Below are 19292 nucleotides of genomic sequence, written 5' to 3'. Positions count from 1 at the left end.
ATAGTTTTTGCTTACTAAGGTGGGAGAAATCTTGGGTTCCTGGGTATAGCCTTGGAGAAAGGAGGTGAAGAGGCCTCGAGATGAGATAAAAGAGAGTGTCATCTTCATGGCTGAAGGAGGGAAGGCAGGGTTAAGATAATAAGGAAAGTTGGCTAGTGAGGTACCCTTTTCTAGAAGGAGGTGAGGGATTTATAAGATCAAAGTGTCTATTTAATTGTCAGTTTTCCTTACAGTATAGTAGGGTTACCTCCATTCCACACATTCTAATGGTTACTTCTAAATCTTTAGTAAAAAGTTCATGTTAAAAAATATCATTAGCAGGGATCCCTAGGTGCCTCAGTGGTTTAGCACCTGCCTTTGGCCCAGGGATCCTGGAGTCCTGGGATCGGGTCCCACATCAGGCTCCCTGCATGGGGCCTGCTTCTCCCTCTGCCTGTGTCTCTGCCTCTCTCTCTCTCTCTCTCTCTCTCTGTCTCTCATGAATAAATAAATAAAATCTTTAAAAAACCCAAAAAACAAAAATGTCATTAGCAAACCAAAAGTAACTTAAAATATGTCAACTACTCTTAAAATTTCAACAATAAAAATAGATTAAAGAGAAATGAGCACCTGAGATGGAAATTTAATCTATGGTGCTATCCAAGAATAAGAAATAGAGAAAATGGAATTGAGGGAATTGGGTATAGGATGGGAATTTATATTCTGAAATGCTTATTGTCCTAGAGTCTCACCAATACTGGGTATTATCATTAAAGATAAATTTTGTTCACTTGATACTGGTCATTTGTTGAAATAGTAAAATTTGGATGTTTTATGTTTATCAATCATTATTTCTTTATTCACTGATTGATTCAATAAGCATTAATTAAATATCTACTATACCTCCAAGCCATTGCAAATAGTAAAATAAGTAAGACCTGGTCCCTGCCCTCTGGTAGCTCATGGTTTAGTGCAAAGGTAACTTGTGAAAAGAGATTATTATAATACAAATGAGATAAGAACCCTCCTAGAGGTAAACATAAAGAACTGTGGGACACAGCGTGTGGGATAATGGTGAAAGGAACATAAAAGTTGGGTCACAGCAAATTTATTGAAATGGACTCACTAAGCAGAGATTCTGCATTTAATGTTTCAGATAAAAGGGTTAGAAAAGACTGGATTTGGTTGTTTGGTTGCAGAAACATGAACCAAAAGATGCCCACATGGGTGAATTGGAAATGCCAAACCTGCCTTGGTTTAATGTAGGAGGAAGATATTCAAAGGGTTAGAGAGATGGTGATGTTGGTATAGATTTCTTTTTAAGACTTACTCACTCACCCTGGGAGGTTCCAGAAGATACACCTTTCACCATGACTGTGAGAAGTAAATTTGTGAGGGGAGCCCCCCCTGAAGAGCTATGTGATTGCTCTTCTCTGTTAGGCAGACCTTACAGTGGGAGCTGTGGTCACTGAACTGGGAAACCTAAATGCAATGGGAATATAGCGTCCTGAAGTGACAGGGCCAAGTGATGGCCCACAACCACCTAGGGCAAGATGGCGTGGTTATTGCAATGGACAGTAGAGTCAAAGCAGTAATCAGAATAGTTTGACTCACACAGACCTCTGACATTGGCTAGTTGATCATTTCTAGTTCCTAGAAATAAAATGTATAGGGAGCCTACTAAATTCTTACTTAATTTGTATAAGCAGAGAAGTTCTATATCAAGTGAATAAAAGTAAAAATGAAAAAACTAGAGAACTACCTCCATCTAAGAAAATAGTTAAGCCAAAAGCAATACCACATTCATGGAGGGATTGCAGAGATTAGTGCCATTATCAAGGACTTGAAAGACGCAGGGGTGGTGATTCCCATCACATCCCCATTTAGCTCACTTATTTTGGCCTATGCATAAAATATCTCGGAGAATGATAGTAGGTTGCTGTAAGGTTAACCAGGCTGTGATTCCAATTGCAGCCGCTGTACCAGATGTGGTTTCATTGCTTGAGCAAATTAACACATCCCCTGGTACCTGGTATGCAACTGTTGATCTGGCAAATGCTATTTTGCTCATATAAAGACCATCAGAAGTAGTTTCTTTGATCTGGTAAGGCCAAGCAAAATACCTTCACTGTCCTACCTCAGGTATATTAACTTCTCCAGCCTATGTCATTAATTAAGTTCACAGGAATTTTTTAAACAAGATTTATTCATTTTAAAGAGAGAGCATGGGGGAGGAGCAGAGAGAGAGGGAGAGAAAACGTCCCAAGCAGTCAGTCCCCACACTGAGCACGGAGCCTGACACAGGGCTTGGTCCCACATCCCTGAGATCATGATCTGAGCTGAAACCAAGAGTCAGATGCTTAACTGACTGAGCCACTCAGGTGTCCCATAGTTCACAGGTATCTTGATTGCCTTTCCCTAATACAAGATATTACACAGGTCCATTACAGTGATAACCGTTATGCTGATTGGACCTGGTAAATAGAAAATAGCAACTAATCTAGACTTCTGATAAGATATTTGCATATCAGAGGGTGGGAGGAATTCTGACAAAAATTTAGTAGTCTTCATTGAAGTTTTTAGGATCCAGTGGTCCTGCACCTGCTAAGGTGGAGGATAAGTAGTTGTATCTGGCCCCTCCTAGAACCAAAACAAAAGCACAATACCTGGTGGGGTTTTTTGGATTTATTATTTGGGTGTACTACCCTGGCCCATTTATCAAGTGACCTGAAAAATATATTTACATAGCATATATTTACTAATCTCTGCAATCCCTCCATGAATGTGGTATTGCTTTTGACTTAACTATTTTCTTAGATGGAGGTAGCTCTCTAGTGGCTTCCATTTGGACTTTCCCACCATAATATCCCTCAGTCCGCAAGACAGGAAACCAATGTAGGGATTCACCAACTGCTAAGTTTGTCGATTCCAAATATGCAATCTGGAACTGGGGAAATAATCACAGGATGGGTTTAAAACTAGCATATTTACATTTACATAGCAAATATATTTTCTTCTCTCTCATATCCCCTTATCATGTAACATTAGCTATATTGACTTTATACTGTAACACTTAATATTGTTAAATTTAGATCATACTATTTAAGTTTCAGGATATTAAGAAAAGTAAACATCACCCAAAGACTTTATATTCTTTTCTGGGGAAGAGGTTAGTGAATTTTTGGTTGTATGCAGGATAGTTGTATCATGTTAAGTGGAATTATGACGTGTTATTATTCTCATTTGGAGATTAAATATGTTTTAAAGATAGATAGGCTTAAGGGTGCCAGGTTGATAAGGGGTGGGTGGACTTGTGATGATCAATTTCACTTGACTAAGCTGCAAAATAGAGATTTGGATCTAGAGATTGGAAGAGAGGTCTGGGCTCAAACACTTTCTGCTTCTCATTAGAACTTCAGGTCCTTATCTCCTTTCTCATCCCTGCTGCCCATCTTAATAGTAAGAGTGTTCAAGAGAGTACTTCTGTCAGGATGTCTGACCTTTGTCTTTTTTCCTAGCTCTACCTTCTGATGGTTCAAGGTAGATAGATGAGCTACAGTGTACAAGAGAGAATGATTTTAAGTGTACTTTTGTATAATTGCAATATTTAACATTATAACCATTTGGCAGAAATGTTATTACACCACAACCAATAGAATATCCAGCATTCCTATCCCCAGACCTGAATGTTACCGTTGGGATGCCACCTGCAGTGTCCCAATCCAACCAGCCACCTGTACTGCGACTTGAAAAACTTCAGCAACAACCTCGGGAAAGGTAAAAAAAAAAAAAAAAAAAGAAAAAAGAAAAAAAAAATCTTCATCTTATTTATGTGTTAGTGGTACGTTAATTTTTTCTTTTGGGACATGGGCTTTAGGTATTTGTTTGGAAAAGTCAGTGTTGGGGATCCTGGGTGGCTCAGTGGTTTAGCGCCTGCCTTTGACCCAGGGCATGATCCTGGAGTCCCAGGATCGAGTCCCATGTCTGGCTCCCTGCATGGAGCCTACTTCTCCTTCTGCCTGTGTCTCTGCCTCTCTCTCTGTCTCTCATGAATAAACAAATAAAATCTTAAAAAGAAAAAAAAGGAAAAGTCAGTGTCTAGTGCCCCTGTAATACATATGGTGGTACACTTTGTTGTGTCCTATAAATAAATCCTTTAAGCTATCTTTACTTTTTTTCATTCTTCTTTTTTTTTTTTTTGCTCTTCTGATTGAATAAATTCCTTTGCCTTGTCTTTGAGTTTGCCAATCCTTTCTTCTACATCTAGTGCTCTTGAATCCTTCTATTGAATTTTTCAGTCCAGTTATTTTGTTCTTTAGCTCTATGATTTCTGTTTGGTACTTTCCTATATTTTATATCTCTTTGTTGCAATTCTTGTTCTGTTTATGAATTTTTCTCCTGACCTCAGTGAGCATCTTTATGATCACTATTTTGAATTTTATATCAGGTAAATCAGATTTTATTAAGGTCTGTTTTTTTCTTATTTATTTCTTTGAAACTTACGTTCTGAAGTTTTATCTTGCTATTCTGTTCTTGTTATCCTCTTCATTTATCCTGACTCTCTGTGTTGGTTTCTGACCATTAGATAAAACTGCCACGTTTCGTAGTCTTGATGGAGTGGTCTCATATAGGAAATGAACCACCTCATCAATGAACCCAGCCCAAGCTCTTGGGTGTCTCTCAAACTTTGTGATTGTCCAGGCTGATTTCTTTTTTTCTTAGCAGCTTTCAGTTGTTCAGTGTTTCAAGACTTGTCAGTATCTCAAAGAGGAGAATCTCAGTCAGCCACTAGATTAAGGCTGACCAGCAGCTGAACCCCAGGCAGCTGTTGGGCAAATATGTAACTAGAGCCCTTCCATGGAGAAACTAGAAGATGAGCTTTCTTGTCTGCTCCCTTTGTGCTAGGCCTGTGGATATAGCCACTGGAGTGGAAGTCATTCCTGGACCTGTTAGGAACTGCTTCTTTGTGTGCTGAAGTTCTGTGGGACTGGTGAATGCAAGCCCTATTGGCTATGGCAGCCAAACAATCCAGGGGCCCATCTCTTTGGCAATAGCCACAAAGTCTGGGGTGCCAGATGTCTGTATAAGCTCCTTCCAGGGAGATACTGATGGTTTGGATCGGTCTCTAGACTTCTCTAAGGAGAAGGAGATAGCATCTGCTGGCTTCCAGAGATCTCAAGAAGGATTTCAGTCAACTCCAGGTAGCAGCTTTTAAAGAATGCAGTAGGCATCTTTTGGGAAATAACAGGGAGATGAACTTATTTTTGTACCACTCCTTCTGTGCTGAGCCCTGAGCGGACAGCATAGTAAATCCTAGCAAACCTGTTAAAAACTTTTTTTTTTTTTTCTGTAGCCTTATGGGTCTTGTGGTCACAAGCTTTCAGAAATAGGAGCTTTGGGGGCCTGTCCTGATGGGAGTCTTGAAGTTTTATCTTGCTATTCTGAAAGATAAAAGTTGGGAGTCTTGAAAGTTGGGATGCTGTATGTGTTGTCCAACCCTTTTTCTCCTCAGGGGGACCCTGGGAGTTGGGAGTTGGGAGTTCTGTCCCAATTGTATGACACTGTGCCAGGGGTGGGGCTTATGGTATGTGCCTCATCCTTTCCCATGGATGTGAGTCATTTCTTATTTGCACGATGTGTAGGAGTTACTCAGCTTATTTCTTTTTTTTCAGAGAGAATTGCTCTTTGTATAACTGTAGGTACAGTGCATACATGGGAGGAGGTGAGTTCAGGAGCTTCCTCGCCACCATCTTCAACTGGAAATTGCTGGGGCAGCCTGGGTGGCTCAGTGGTTTAGCGCCGCCTTCAGCCCAGGGTGTGATCCTGGAGACCCCGGGATCGAGTCCTGCATCAAGTTCCCTGCACGGAACCCTGCTTCTCCCTCTGCCTGTGTCTTTGCCTCTCTCTCTCTTTCTCTCATCTCTCATGAATAAATAAATAAATCTTAAAAAAAGAACCCCTGGAAATTGCTAATTTCCTTAATGTCTTACCTAATAGTTTACAACTGGATCCTTGTAATTGCTTCAGCATTTAAACAGAGTGTCTCCAGCTGCAGAACCTCAACTTATATAGCTCATAGTGACAGTGACAGCCACTGCTCTAATTTCTCTCATGTAACTTCACCAGCTGATCTGCCTTTTCCTAGCAAAATGGGTCCCAGTGAATCGTCTTGCTCCTGTCTGTGCTCACTGACTCACATGTATTTTTCTTGCATGCTTTCAAAGTCTAGGGATGTTACTCTGTTCCTTATTTTCTTGTTCTTATAACTACTTTGGAATTTGGCACTGGTAGTTTTCTCTTACTCTATTTTATATGGAATTAATTTTCCTGAAATTTTTTATAGGAGATTTGGTTTAGAAAACTTATTGAGTTTCACAGAGCTCCCACTATTGATGTTTTCATTTGGTGTTAAAAAATGAGTTGCTTTCTAAGATTTTCTGGGGCCATGCCCTGGACTAGAGACCTGGTTGGTCAGTTTTGAGTATTCACAGTGGTTAGACTGCTCCAGTCCTTTTAATGTTTACCATGATTCCTCTGTTCTCACTTTGCTATTGGAAAAAGCAAAATGCTCCCAGTTTCAACTGCTTTTCTCAAATTGGCCTGCTGTAATTTCCCATGACTACCTGTTGGCTATTTTGGGGTTTTCTTATTTTCAGGTCCATCAGATGCTCATCCTTCCATTTATTTTAAGATTTTGTTATTTAGAGAGTGCAAGCTGGGGGACTGACAGAGGGAGAGAAACCCAAGCAGACTCCTTGCTGAGTGCAGAGCTCCATGTGGGGCACAATCTCAGGACTCTGAGATCGTGACCAGAGCTGAAATCAAGAGTTGGATGCCCAACCAACTAAGCTATCCAGGTGCCACCAGATGCCCCGTTTATACCTGTTGCTTTTTGACATATGTACACCAATACCTTGAAGGTCTTATGTATATGTTTTGGGGTTCATAGAGATGCCTTGTTATATGATTGTGTTATAAATGTTGCCCATATGTTCTTGGGTTTGCTATTGAGCTACTCTGAATGTTTTTACATAAAGATTTGAGAAGATTTTAAAATTATCCCTGCTGGCCTTATCTTCTAGAATTTCCCCTTTGACTAAACTTTCATATTTATAATGATTTATCTATAGTATCATTTGAGAGAATTTATTTAAACAGTCATACCTACAAATAACTATTTTTTTATCTCCAGTACTTAACTCTTTAATTTTGCTTTCTTGTCTTATTATGCTAGCTAGAAGTTCCAGTCAGTGTCTAATATAAATGGAAAGGATGGACATCCTTGTTTTGTTCATGATCTTTAAAGGCAACACTTCTAGCATTTAATAGTTAAGAGCATTTACTTATATAGGGTTTTTTAAATATAGATAAGCTATACCAGGCTATGTAAATCATTCCATTTGTTCCTAGTTTTCTTAGTTTCTTTAAAATCATAAATGGATGTTAGATTTTGCCAAATGTTCTTTCCCTTTTAATTGGTCAAATTGTATTTATATTTTCTAATGTTAACATCAAAATATCCTTGTATACCTGGGATAAATCCAACTTGTTCATGATATATTATCTTTTCTCTATACTATTAGATTTTTTTGTACTAAAGTTAGATTTATTTGTAACATTTACATCTATGTTCATGAATGAGATTAGACTAATTTTCCTGTTTTATAATGTCCTTATTAGGGTTTATTATCAAGGTAATAGTGTCTTCTGGGAAACATTCACTTTTTTCTGTTGAATTCTTGTCAGTTACATCTTTAGATGACTAAAGCTTTTTTAAATTTCTTGGATTAGAAGCTGAATTCCTATTTTTTCTTCTGTTGCAGAAAATATGTATATATTGGATAACATATATGTATATATAAGCTTAAATAATGAGACCAATATATATTGAATAACTTCTAAAACATGCATGTATAGCTTAAATAAAAATAATAAGACTACTGCCTAGATATTTATAATTCAAGTTAAGAAATACAACATTGGGGCACCTGGATAGTTCAGTTGGTTAAGCTTCTACCTCTTGGTTTTGACTCAGGTCATGATCTCAGAGTCATGAGGTAGAGCCCTGTGTCAGGCTCCATGCTCCAAGCTCCACATGGAGTCTGCTTGAGATTTTCTCTTCCCCTTCCCCTTATACCCCTTACCCGACTCAAACGTGTACTTTTGTTCTCTCTCTCAAATAAAATAAATAAAATCTTAAAAAAAAAAAATAAAAGAAATACAACATTGCCATATTGGAAATCCTAGCCACAGCAGTCAGACAAGAAAAAAGAAATAAAAGGCATCTAAATTGGCAAGGAAGAAGTAAAACTATCACTATTTGCAGATGACATGATACTTGATATAGAAAACTCAGAGGACTCCACCAAAAAATTGTTAGAAGTGATACATGAATTGAGTAGAGTCACAGGATACAAAAATCAACAGACAGAAATCTGTTGCATTTCTATACACCAATAAGGAAGCAGCTGAAAGAGAAGTCAAGGAATTAATCCCATTTACAATTGCACCAGAAACCATAATACACTTAAAAGTAAACCTAACCAAAGAGGTAAAGGACCTATACTCTGAAAACTAGAAAACACTGATGAAAGAAAATGAAGATGAAACAAAGAAATGAGAAAACATTCCATGTTCATGGATCAGAAGAATGAATATTGTTAAAATGTCTATGCTGCCCAAAACAATTTACACATTTAATGCAATCCCTAGAAAATACTAACAGCATTTTTCATAGAACAAACAACCCTCAAATTTGTATGGAACCACAAAAGACCCCAAATAGCCAAAGCAACCTTGAAAAAGGAAAGCAAAGCTGGAGGCATCACAATTCTAGACTTCAAGTATCTTACAAAGCTGTAGTAATCAAGACAGTATAGGATGGGCACAGAAACGGACACATAGATCAATGGAACAGAGTAGAAAACCCAAAGATTAATCTACAACTATATGGTCAGTTAATCTTTGACAAAGCAGGGAAATATCCAATGGAAAAAAAGATGCTCTCTTCAACAAAGTTGTGAAAACTGGACAGCAATATGCAAAAAGAATGAAATTGAACCCCTTTAACACTATATACAAAAATAAATTCAAAATGGATTAAAAACCTAAGTGTGAGACAGGAATTCATTAAAATCTTAGAGGAGAACAGAGGCAGTGAGTTCTATGGTATTGGCTCATAGCAACTTCTTACTAAATATGTCTCCTGATGCAAGGGAGACAAACCCAAAAATCACCTATTGGGACATCATCAAAATAAAATAAGCTTCTATGCAGGGAGGGAAAAAATTGACAAAACAAAAAGGCCACCTACTGAATGGGAGAAGATATTTACAAATCATATATATCTGATAAAGGGCTAATATCCAAAATATATAAAGAACTTACACAATTCAACACCCCAAAACCAGATAATCCAGTTAAGAAATGGGCAGAAGACATGAATAGACATTTTTCCAAATAAGACATCCAGATGGCTAACAGACACATGAAAAAATGCTCAATACCACTCCTCATCAGGGAAATACAAGTCAAAACAATGAAATATCACCTCACATCTGTCAGAATGGCTAAAATTAACACAAGAAACAAGTGTTGGCAAGGATGTGGAATAAAGGGGAACTTTCTTATACTGTTGGTGGGAATGCAAACTAGTACAGCCATTTTGGAAAACAGCATGAAATTTCCTCAAAAAGTTAAAAGTAGGACTACCCTAGGATCCAGCAATTGCACTACTAGATACTTACCCAGAGATTAAAAACTGCTAATTCAGAGGTGTACATGCACCCCAATATTTATAGCAGCATTATTAACAGTAGCCAAATTATGGAAAGAACCCAAATATCCATTGACTGTGTATATATATGTATATATACACAATGAAATTTTACTGAGCTATAAAAAATAAAGGATTCTTGCCACTTGCAACAACATAGATGAAGGTAGAGAGTATTATGGTAAGCAAAACAAGTCAGAGAAAGACAAATGCCATATTATTTCACTCCTATGTGGAATTTAAGAGACAAAACAAATGATCATGGAAAAAAAGAAAGCAAAAAACAGTTTCTTAAGTATAAAGAACAGACTGATGGTTGGCAGTGGGGAGCTGGGTGGGAGGGATGGATTAAATAGGTGATGAAGATTAAGGAGTACACTTGTGATGAGCATCGGGTATTGTATGGAAGTGTTGAATCACTAAGTCGTACACCTGAAACTAGTATGACACTGTATGTTAACTGGAATTTAAATAAAAACTTAAAGGAATAGAACACCAATATCACAAATGTGTTTTGTGTGCCCTTATGAGATTCCATCCTCTCCTCAATCTATCCTTAGGTAACTGTTGCCCTGACTTTTGTTGTAATCATCCCTTTTCCTTTCTTTGACGGTATCCTTAAACAGTATATTGCTGCTTTGCCTCTTTTAGAATATTTTATAAGTGGATCATACTGAATGTATTCTTTTGTGAATCATACCATATCTGTCACTTTTTAAGTGTATAACTGATTTCTTTCTTTAGGCTGGAAAAAATGAAAAAAGAATACAGAAATCTGAATACATGGATGGAAAAAGCTAGCTATTTAGAAGGGCTTCTTACCCCAAAATTTGCCCGTAAAGAACGTAAGGTAATTAACATACTCCATATATAATTTCTAATACTTTTATTTAAAAAGATTATGATAATTAAAAGTGATGAGATATAGCTTCGTCTTGATATATAGAATGTCTTTCATCGTTCATGTACTTTTCTGTTTTGCTAATGTGATACTCCATAAATATTGACTATTAATTTGTAAGATTTCATTTTTTAACAACTTGGTTAAAATATCAACTACTTAAAGCATACAATTCAGTGGCCTTTAGTATATTCAGAGTTGTATGTCCATTGCTATGATCAATTTTCAGATATTCTCATTACTCACGAAAGAAACTCTACACCCCTTAACCAAACCTCCCAGGCCCCCCTGACCCTAGACAATAACTACTCTACTTTCTGTTACTATAGATTTGCTTATTCTAAACATTTCATTTGAATGGAATCATAATATATAATTCTTTAATTCTTTCACTTGGCATGGTTTTCAGGGTTCATTCCCATTGTAGCATGTATCAATCCTTTGTTTCTTTTTACTGCCAAATAATATTCCACTAAATGGGTATTTACCACATTTTGCTTATCAGTTGGTGAACATTTGAGTTGTCTCAACTTTTTAGCTATCATGAATAATGCTGCTGTGAATATTCGTGTGCAGATTCTTCTGTGAGCATATGTTTCTAATTCTTCTGGGTATATACCTAGAAGTAGAATTGTTGGACCAAACAGTAGTTCCTTTTTTAACGTTTTCAGGAACTATCAAACTGTTTTCCATAGTGGCTACACAATTTTACATCCAACTAGCAATGTATGAAGGTTCCATATCTTCTCCAACACTTGTTATTTTGCTTTTTTTGTTTGTTTCAATTATAGCTATCCTAGTGGGTTTGAAGTGGTATCTCATTGTGGTTTTGATTTGCATTTCCCTGATAACCAATGATGTGAACATATTTTCATGTGTTTACTGGCCATTTGTATATATTCTTTAGATAAATGTTTATTTAAATCCTTTGTTGATTTTTAAATTGCGTTATTTGTATTTTCATTGTTGAGTTATAAGAGTGCTCTAAATATTGAATACTAGATCTTTATTAGATAATATAATATTTAGAAATACAGTCTGACCTATACATTTTGGCCCAGCAATAGAGATTCACAGAAATTTCAGTGAATTAGTAAAACATTGACTAAGGTCACAGCCTTGAAGTGGTAGTCATAACACACTGATATATTAATGTTTTTCATGACTTGTATTTTGACATAGTGGTACTTCTTTAGGATAAATTAATTAGCACTTATACAGAATTAGTATTTTACGGAAAATTTGGGGAGCCCTTAATTAAAGGAACTATGGACTTTTTTTCTTATTAAAAGATCAGTATTTTATGAGTCAGTGATCACCCTACCTTATAATTCCTCTTGGAATATATTTAAAGATCCACATCACTTTGCAGCTTATAGGCCATAATGTTTTCCAATAAAAAAAGTAATTTATTTTTTGGGGATATCTTCTTTTATCCTTTGAAGTTATGATATTATTAACTTATAATCTTTTTCTCTTACACACTTGTTACTCAAATACCCTATCAATTTTTGGAAAGCTTCTCCCTGGAACATTAACTCTTAGCCAGGGTATATTTCTCTTTAAAATAGTGCTATATGGACAGTTTTTCTCATGAAACCACACTCTTCTGTAAATTTTACAGAAGGTAATAGAAGAAGTTATAAAGGCAAAATAGCTCTCTAAACATTTCTCCAAAATCTTTTTTTTTTTCTTATTTCTAGGGAAGTGATACCAGTGAGTTACTTGCAAGCCTATTTGAAAAGGAGCCTGAAAATGGTGTAACATCAGGTTGAGAAATTCACATTTGTATTTATTATTAAGATAATTTAAAAGAGGGTAGTGTTGTATCACAAAAAGAAAATTAGTAATTTGCTTTAAGTGGATTTCATTTTTTGTTGGAAATATGTATCTCATTATAGTTTTAGTATATAGCGTTTATTTTGTAACACTCCAAAGAAAAGACTGAGACCCAATTAAGAGGGTATTTTTAAAAAAAGATTTTTATTTATTTATTTTAGAGAGATACAGTGTGTGAGCAGGGGGAGGGGCAGAGAGAGAGAGACAGAGTCTCAAGCAGACTCCACACTGAGAGTGGAGCCTGACATAGGACTTGATCTCATGACCCTGAGACCATGACCTGAGCCAAAACCAGCTGACACACCCAGGTGGTGTTGTTGTTGTTTTAATACTCCTTTACTCGTTTAAGGACAAAAAAAAAAAGTTAAATCTTAATTATGATCTATGAAAAAGATATTTTTCTTAAACAGTAGATGTAGAGGTATTGGTCTCTTTTTAGTAGAAGTGTGTGTCTGTGTATGAGAAAGGAAGGCAAACAGAGAGAAGGGAATGGGAAATTCAATTAGCATTAAATTTGAGAACTTATCACATATTAGTAAAGTAATAGAAGATATTGTTTGGTAGTCTTTTAAAAAATTTGTTAGACTATTCATTGAAAGTAAGTTAAAATAAATAATAAAAAAAGAAAGTAAGTTAAAATAGATGCATAATACTTTATCTGCAAGATCTTGGATTCTGCAGGTGTGGAATAAGGATTTATTGTTATAAGACTTGGGCTACAAGTTACTTCTCTATTTCCCTACTTCTACCTCCTGGCTACCTCAGCCTCTGATATGTTCATTTCCTAACGTCTGAGGATCAACCAGCCTAGCAGAGCTATGTGTCTTTAGCCTACTCTTTACCTTGAAGTGTTCAATTTTCAGGTTTAGGAGAATCATAGTTTCCATCTTCAGTATCAAAGTTGGAGAGTCGAGGCTAACCCCCCTCACTCACTGTTGGTTGCCAACTTTATTTTTCTTATCCAAAGAGTTTATTTCAAGTCTAGTGACTTCTTTTTTTCTGGTATTCCTATACTTCTTACAGCTTCTCCCAACATTTACTGATCACTGTGTTGCAGGCCTTTACCTAGATTATATAAATCAATCCTCACAGCAGTCAATTGAGGGTGTTATTATTATTTATCTACATTTTACAGATGAGAAAGCTGAAATCAGACAGATTTAACCACTCAGAAGTCACACAGCCATTAACTAGTAGGGTTTGTATTTGAACCTAGTCTGTTTGACCCAAGAGCTTCAGCATTTAACCATACTGCTGCTCACATTGTACATAGACTTGTATCCTACCTGTAAGATAAGCCATTATTATCCTATTTTACATATGACAAAACCAAAGCTCAGAAAATGAGCTAAGCTGACCACAGCCACACAACTAACAGTGACCAAAATAAGTTTTGTTTTATACTAGACTTAACACATTCTTTTGTATCTCAATTTTTTATTCCGTCTTTCTTCCTTTTAGGTTTTCCTTTTCTACTTGCTAAATGTATATTCTTTATGTCTCTAGGAAAATTTTACAAGTGCTTCAGCCAGCTTTCTTTCAAATGGTCCTACTTTCTCTGGTCATATGCACCTTTATTCCATTCTCTTTCCAATCCCAACCCTATCACTGACCATCTGGGATTTATTTTATTTCCTCTTGACTTGTAGCAAAAGACACTGTATATCTGTTTTTATCTCTTACATTGATGGATCTGAAATCTTACTTAATTCATGTTTTCATTTTATCTCCATGATTTTTAATTTATCACTCCATCTTCCCAGAGATTTCTCAGCTTGTTTTTACTAAATAGTATTTATGTTTGAATAACTGCTTTGATTTAAATTGCTTTGTTCTTGGTGAGAAAAATTAAAATAGTATTTTGTTAGTGTGCATATATATAAATATATTTACTGTTTTATAATGTTATATGATAAAATACTTCTATTAATTTATTAACAGATGTACCTTTTATAAAGGAGGAAGCTGAAGCTGTTCCAAGTGAGGTAAGGGAACTTGGAAGAGAACTTCTAATAGTCACTATTTTATAAAGGAATGAAACATTTATAAATAAATATGTATAGATGGGAAAAAAGCACCCAAGAAGTTCTTCAGGTTTTTATGGTTATTTGTGTTGTGGCTGTATCTATACAATTACATTATTTACTTAAGTTATATTACACTATTAAAGGGGAAATTACAGCATAAAATGGTAATATTTAAAAATACATACAAAGATGGGAACAAAAGATGTTGACAAAGTGAAAGGGGGTAACAAGTAAAAATAAAAGCATAAAATTTTGCACAATGATCTTAGAAATGGATGCCACAGACTAAACTATATTCTTTACTTTCTCTGTGGGTTTATAATCTATATTTAAATAGATGCAAAAAAAATAGAGTTCATATAATATTGTTCGATTTTATGATATTTTCTTTGTGCTCTTTTGCTGTTAAAATTCCCCCCCCCTTTTTTTTTTAAAGATTTCTTTATTTTAGAGATCGAGCACAGGTGCAAGTTTGTGGTGGGGGGAGGGTCAGAGAGAGGGAGAGTGTCTCAAGCAGACTCCCAGCTGAGCACACAGCCTGACACGAGGTTCAATCCCACTATCCTGAGATTGTGACCCAAGCTGAAATCAAGAGTCGGACACTCAACTGACTGAGCCACCTAGGTGCCCCTAAAGTTTTCTTTATTTATATTGGTGTAGCATAATAATAGCAAAATGTTAGACTCTTCAATTTTTTTGAGATATTGCTGATTTATAAAATCTGAGTACATGAGAACCACTGCTTTGTAAAGCAGTGTGATTATTTTAATGAAATAATATTCTATAGTCCTTAGTTTCAGGCAAGTGGAGTTTAACTCTTTTAATAAAGAATGTAATAATTGACAAATATTGAAGGTAAGTTCTCATGAAAACTGATAAAAGGGTACAAATGATTTTAAGTTTTATTAGTTTTAAATATTTTCTAGTCAGTAATGATTAATTGGTAGCTTGCTTTATTGATCTATTTTCTAGTTGCCAGATAATGATGATAAGAACGACTTGATTCTCCCACCTTTGAAGGAGTCAAATCAAGATAATTCAGATGCTGTTGCTATTGCTCCTGAAAGTGATGAATCAACAAAGCAAACAGATGAGTCAACAAAGCAAACAGATGAGTCAACAAAGCAAACAGATGAGTCAACAAAGCAAACTCCATTGCCTGTTGTTCCAGTCCTGACAATAACGGAGGACAACAAAACATTACCTTTAGAGGAATACCAATCAAAAGCTCCACCAGAGGGAAAAATGAAAAATATGTTCCCTCCACCAGAAGTAAAATTGAAAGCTAGATATCCAAGCCTTTTAAAAACAGACCCATCTCCATCAGAGGTAAAGATGAACACTAGCTTTATATATCCAGGTAAAATAAAGAGGAGGAACTTAGATTCATCTCCAGCAGAATATTGTTGGCAAAGCAACAGTCTAAGCTTAGCTAGGAGGAAGAGCACAAGCTTAGTTTCCCCAGGTTCAAAATCAAAAGGTAGGTCTCAAAGCCAAGATCCAGAGGAACACCTTGAATTAAAGGTAGCTGCTCTTGTATTAGAAGTGTGACTAGAGAAAATAATTCATTAAAAAAAAAATAAATTGAAAATACATTCAAAAGTCTCCAATGGAAGTATGTCTAAGTATATTAAACATTCCTACCCTACTTATATTCGTCAAGTGAGGAGAAAAAACTCTTGAAGGAAAAGCAGAGTGATGTGAAATACCTGTAGTACAAAATAGTCTCATGGGTGGGCATAAAGTTCAGCTGAAAGTGTAACAACAATAACAAGCTGTAAATTTATAGGAAACTTAAAAATCTTGAGAAGTTATTTCAGTGGAAATTATTCATAAAGCTATTATAGGAAATGGTATATTATTATTATAAATAATTGTATAGTTTAAAATGAGAATGATTTGAATATCAGTTTAAAGGGTTAAAGCCTTTCTCAAAATGACAGTTATTCTACTTAGATCTTTAGTTCTTATTTGAATCACTATTATAGGTAGCTCCTAAAGGAGTGTAAACATGTGTACTGGCCAGTGGATAAACAATCTGAATTCTAAGTAAGGTTCTGCCTCTGAATACTTCAACAAGCTTGGGCACCTAAATCTCTAGATCTATTTTCTCATCTGTTGAATGGTAGATCATATCAGGTCATTTCTAAATTCTCTCCCAAATTCCAAAAGATAATTTTATTAAATATCTCCAGTTGGGGAACTATTCTTAAGTACTTTGATCAGTAGATTAACCAGTGTAACTTATAAAGAATAACATTCTTGTTTTTACTGAATGTGAAAATAATAGTTAAAGAAAATTTAGAAAATAGATGCACAGACGACAAAAGTAGTTATAATCCTACTGCCACTTTTAACAATTTTATTTCCTTTCAGCCTTGGTATTTATATATAAGCATATTTTTCATTTATTTTTAAAAACTTGGATCAAAATAATATGTGTATATGTATATATATAAATAATTTTATATTGTGCTTTTTAAAACTTGACATTATAAGCATGTTACCTGAATTTTCTTAAAAACCTGGAAGATGTAGAATACCCTCAAATATAGATACTTAATAATTTCCTTAAACATTTTCTATATTGTTGGATATTCGATTTGAAATTAACATCCTTTCTGTAGCTGTTTCTTTGGATCTGTGATTATGCCCTCATGTATTTCTAGAGATGGCCTTTGGCAGATTTGCTCTCTAGAAAGATCTTACCACTCTACCTTCTCACCAATAGTATTTGAATATTAATGATCTTTTAAATAATGATTAGAACTTTTTCATACTTATTAGCTATTTTGATTGTCCCTGCTGTGAGTAAACAGATCATGTCCTTTGTCCATTGTTTTCTGTTGAGTACTTGGTGATTAGGTTGAAGTTTCACAGTGAGCTCTTTTTCATTATAAGGATATTAACCAGTGGTATGTTCATGACACATACTTTTTCATAGTTTGTAGTTTGCCTTTTAATTTCTCTATCGAGTCTGACTTCCAAAATATTCAGTTTTCATTTGATAAGTGAGTTACTTATTGTTGTATGACAAATCACTCCAAAGCTTAGTGGCCTAAAATAATCATTTTCTTATCTTTAGAAGATTCTCTATAAGATTGTGCTCAGCTGGGAAGTTGTTTTGTTCCACTTAATGTTGGGTAGGCTCATAATCATCTAGGAGCTCAGTTAGGCTGGAACACTCATGAGGTTCACGTACATGTTTTACACTTTGATGGGGACAGCTGTAAATCTGGGTTTGGTTGAGATGCATGAATATCTAGTTTGATGTATCTCTTCCCACTCCCTCCACCACTGTTATGTAACCTTAGGGATTATTTCTTTCTTTCTCCATGCTGCCTCTCTAGCAGAGCAGCTCAATTTCTTATGTTGCAGCTTGGGGCTTCCAATATACAAAACCAGAAGCTTTGAGTCCTCTTAAGACTTAGGCTTGGAACTAATGCAAGGTCCATAGATTAACCACCATAGATTAACTATCTCTACCCCCCGAATAATTCATGTGCCTCCTACATGCAGACTATACTTACTCCCCTTCTAAGATCCTTGGCTGATGCTATTACTGCATCAGGCTTAGGCTTGAAGTATAGATTTTCAGCATCTAAATCAGATCCAGGTAGATGAGGCTTCTTGAATATGGCTCTTCTCAATCTTAAGATCTGTGAATTGAAAAGACAAATTACCTGTGTCCTATATACATGGTGAGTAAGGAACAGGGAAACAGGCACTTATCTTCCAAAGTGTGGAAGAAGGGTAAAGTGAAGCATACAACAGTCAGTGAATGGGCCGTAGTAATTTCGAAGCTCTTGCCTCTGCCCTTGGGGCTTGGCTTTATCTTTTTTTTTTTTTCCACGAAAAAGAGCTTATATTTGTAATTGAGTAGCTTTGAAGCCTATGTATTCTCCGTAGAAAATTGAGAATTCAAAAACCTCTTTCCATTTAAGTTGTCTCTATTCCTGTCCCAGATGCTATGATTCTTAAAGATTTTGTAGGCTTTTTGTATATACAGTTATGGATATGCAAACAGCCAACTGTTGCAGTCTTGAATATCTTTAAGACAGGCCACTATTTACCTTTGATTGAAAGCCAAAGTGAGGGATCCCTGGGTGGCGCAGTGGTTGGGCGCCTGCCTTTGGCCCAGGGCACGATCCTGGAGACCCGGGATCGAATCCCACGTCAGGCTCCCGGTGCATGGAGCCTGCTTCTCCCTCTGCCTGTGTCTCTGCCTCTCTCTCTCTCTCTCTGTGTGACTATCATAAATAAATAAATAAATAAAAATTAAAAAAAAAAAAAAAAAAAGCCAAAGTGCTGTAGTACAATATCCATAAGAATCTTAGAGGGTCTCCTATCCAGCAAAGATAATCTAACAAGCCATCCTAAGATACTTAGAATATTTTTTGTTTAGCTGAATGAGTCAGTGAAACACTACCTTAAATCTTTTTGAAGTCTGAACAAGAGATATTACAGTCACACCTTTGTGATCTTGACCTTGAAACCGCATTTTCCTGGCAAGGCCATTGGAACCCAATCAATGAAGTCATGAGACTGGGATTTCTGTCATTGGTTCAATGGCTTAACAGTGTCTTCAAGGACACTTTTTATCTTTCCTCTTTTTCATGCTCATGCTTGTCACTTTATGATCACAGGATGTTTGCTTCAATCATAGGCATCATATATAGATCAAGGCAGGACAAAGAATGTAGGGGTTGAACAATTAAATTCTTTTGCACTTGCCCCTTTTTATTTCTACAAGGAAACAAAAGTTTACCCA

At 35.8% G+C, this 19292-nt stretch overlaps 1 protein-coding gene across 7 annotated transcripts in view; it reads left to right on the top strand.

Moving 5' to 3' along the window:
• Positions 1–19292, top strand: part of C2CD6 (C2 calcium dependent domain containing 6) — a 107101-nt gene that overhangs the window by 30179 nt on the left and 57630 nt on the right. For 4 of the 7 annotated variants that reach the window (XM_041737604.1, XM_041737606.1, XM_041737605.1 and 1 more), the window contains 4 exons: positions 10499–10604; positions 12359–12425; positions 14436–14479; positions 15494–15850. In XM_041737604.1, coding sequence (XP_041593538.1) covers positions 10509–10604; positions 12359–12425; positions 14436–14479; positions 15494–15850 — 564 coding nt within the window. In that variant the 5' untranslated portion in view covers positions 10499–10508. Of the gene's footprint in view, positions 1–507; positions 3757–10498; positions 10605–12358; positions 12426–14435; positions 14480–15493; positions 15851–19292 lie in introns of those variants that run through there. The other 3 variants (XM_041737608.1, XM_041737602.1, XM_041737601.1) reach the window with 2 other exon arrangements.

Source organism: Vulpes lagopus, chromosome 22, assembly GCF_018345385.1.
Source record: "Vulpes lagopus strain Blue_001 chromosome 22, ASM1834538v1, whole genome shotgun sequence".
Lineage (NCBI taxonomy): Eukaryota > Metazoa > Chordata > Mammalia > Carnivora > Canidae > Vulpes > Vulpes lagopus.
The sequence above is the reverse complement of the archived record's forward strand: the minus strand, read 5'-3'. Positions and strand labels throughout refer to the sequence as shown.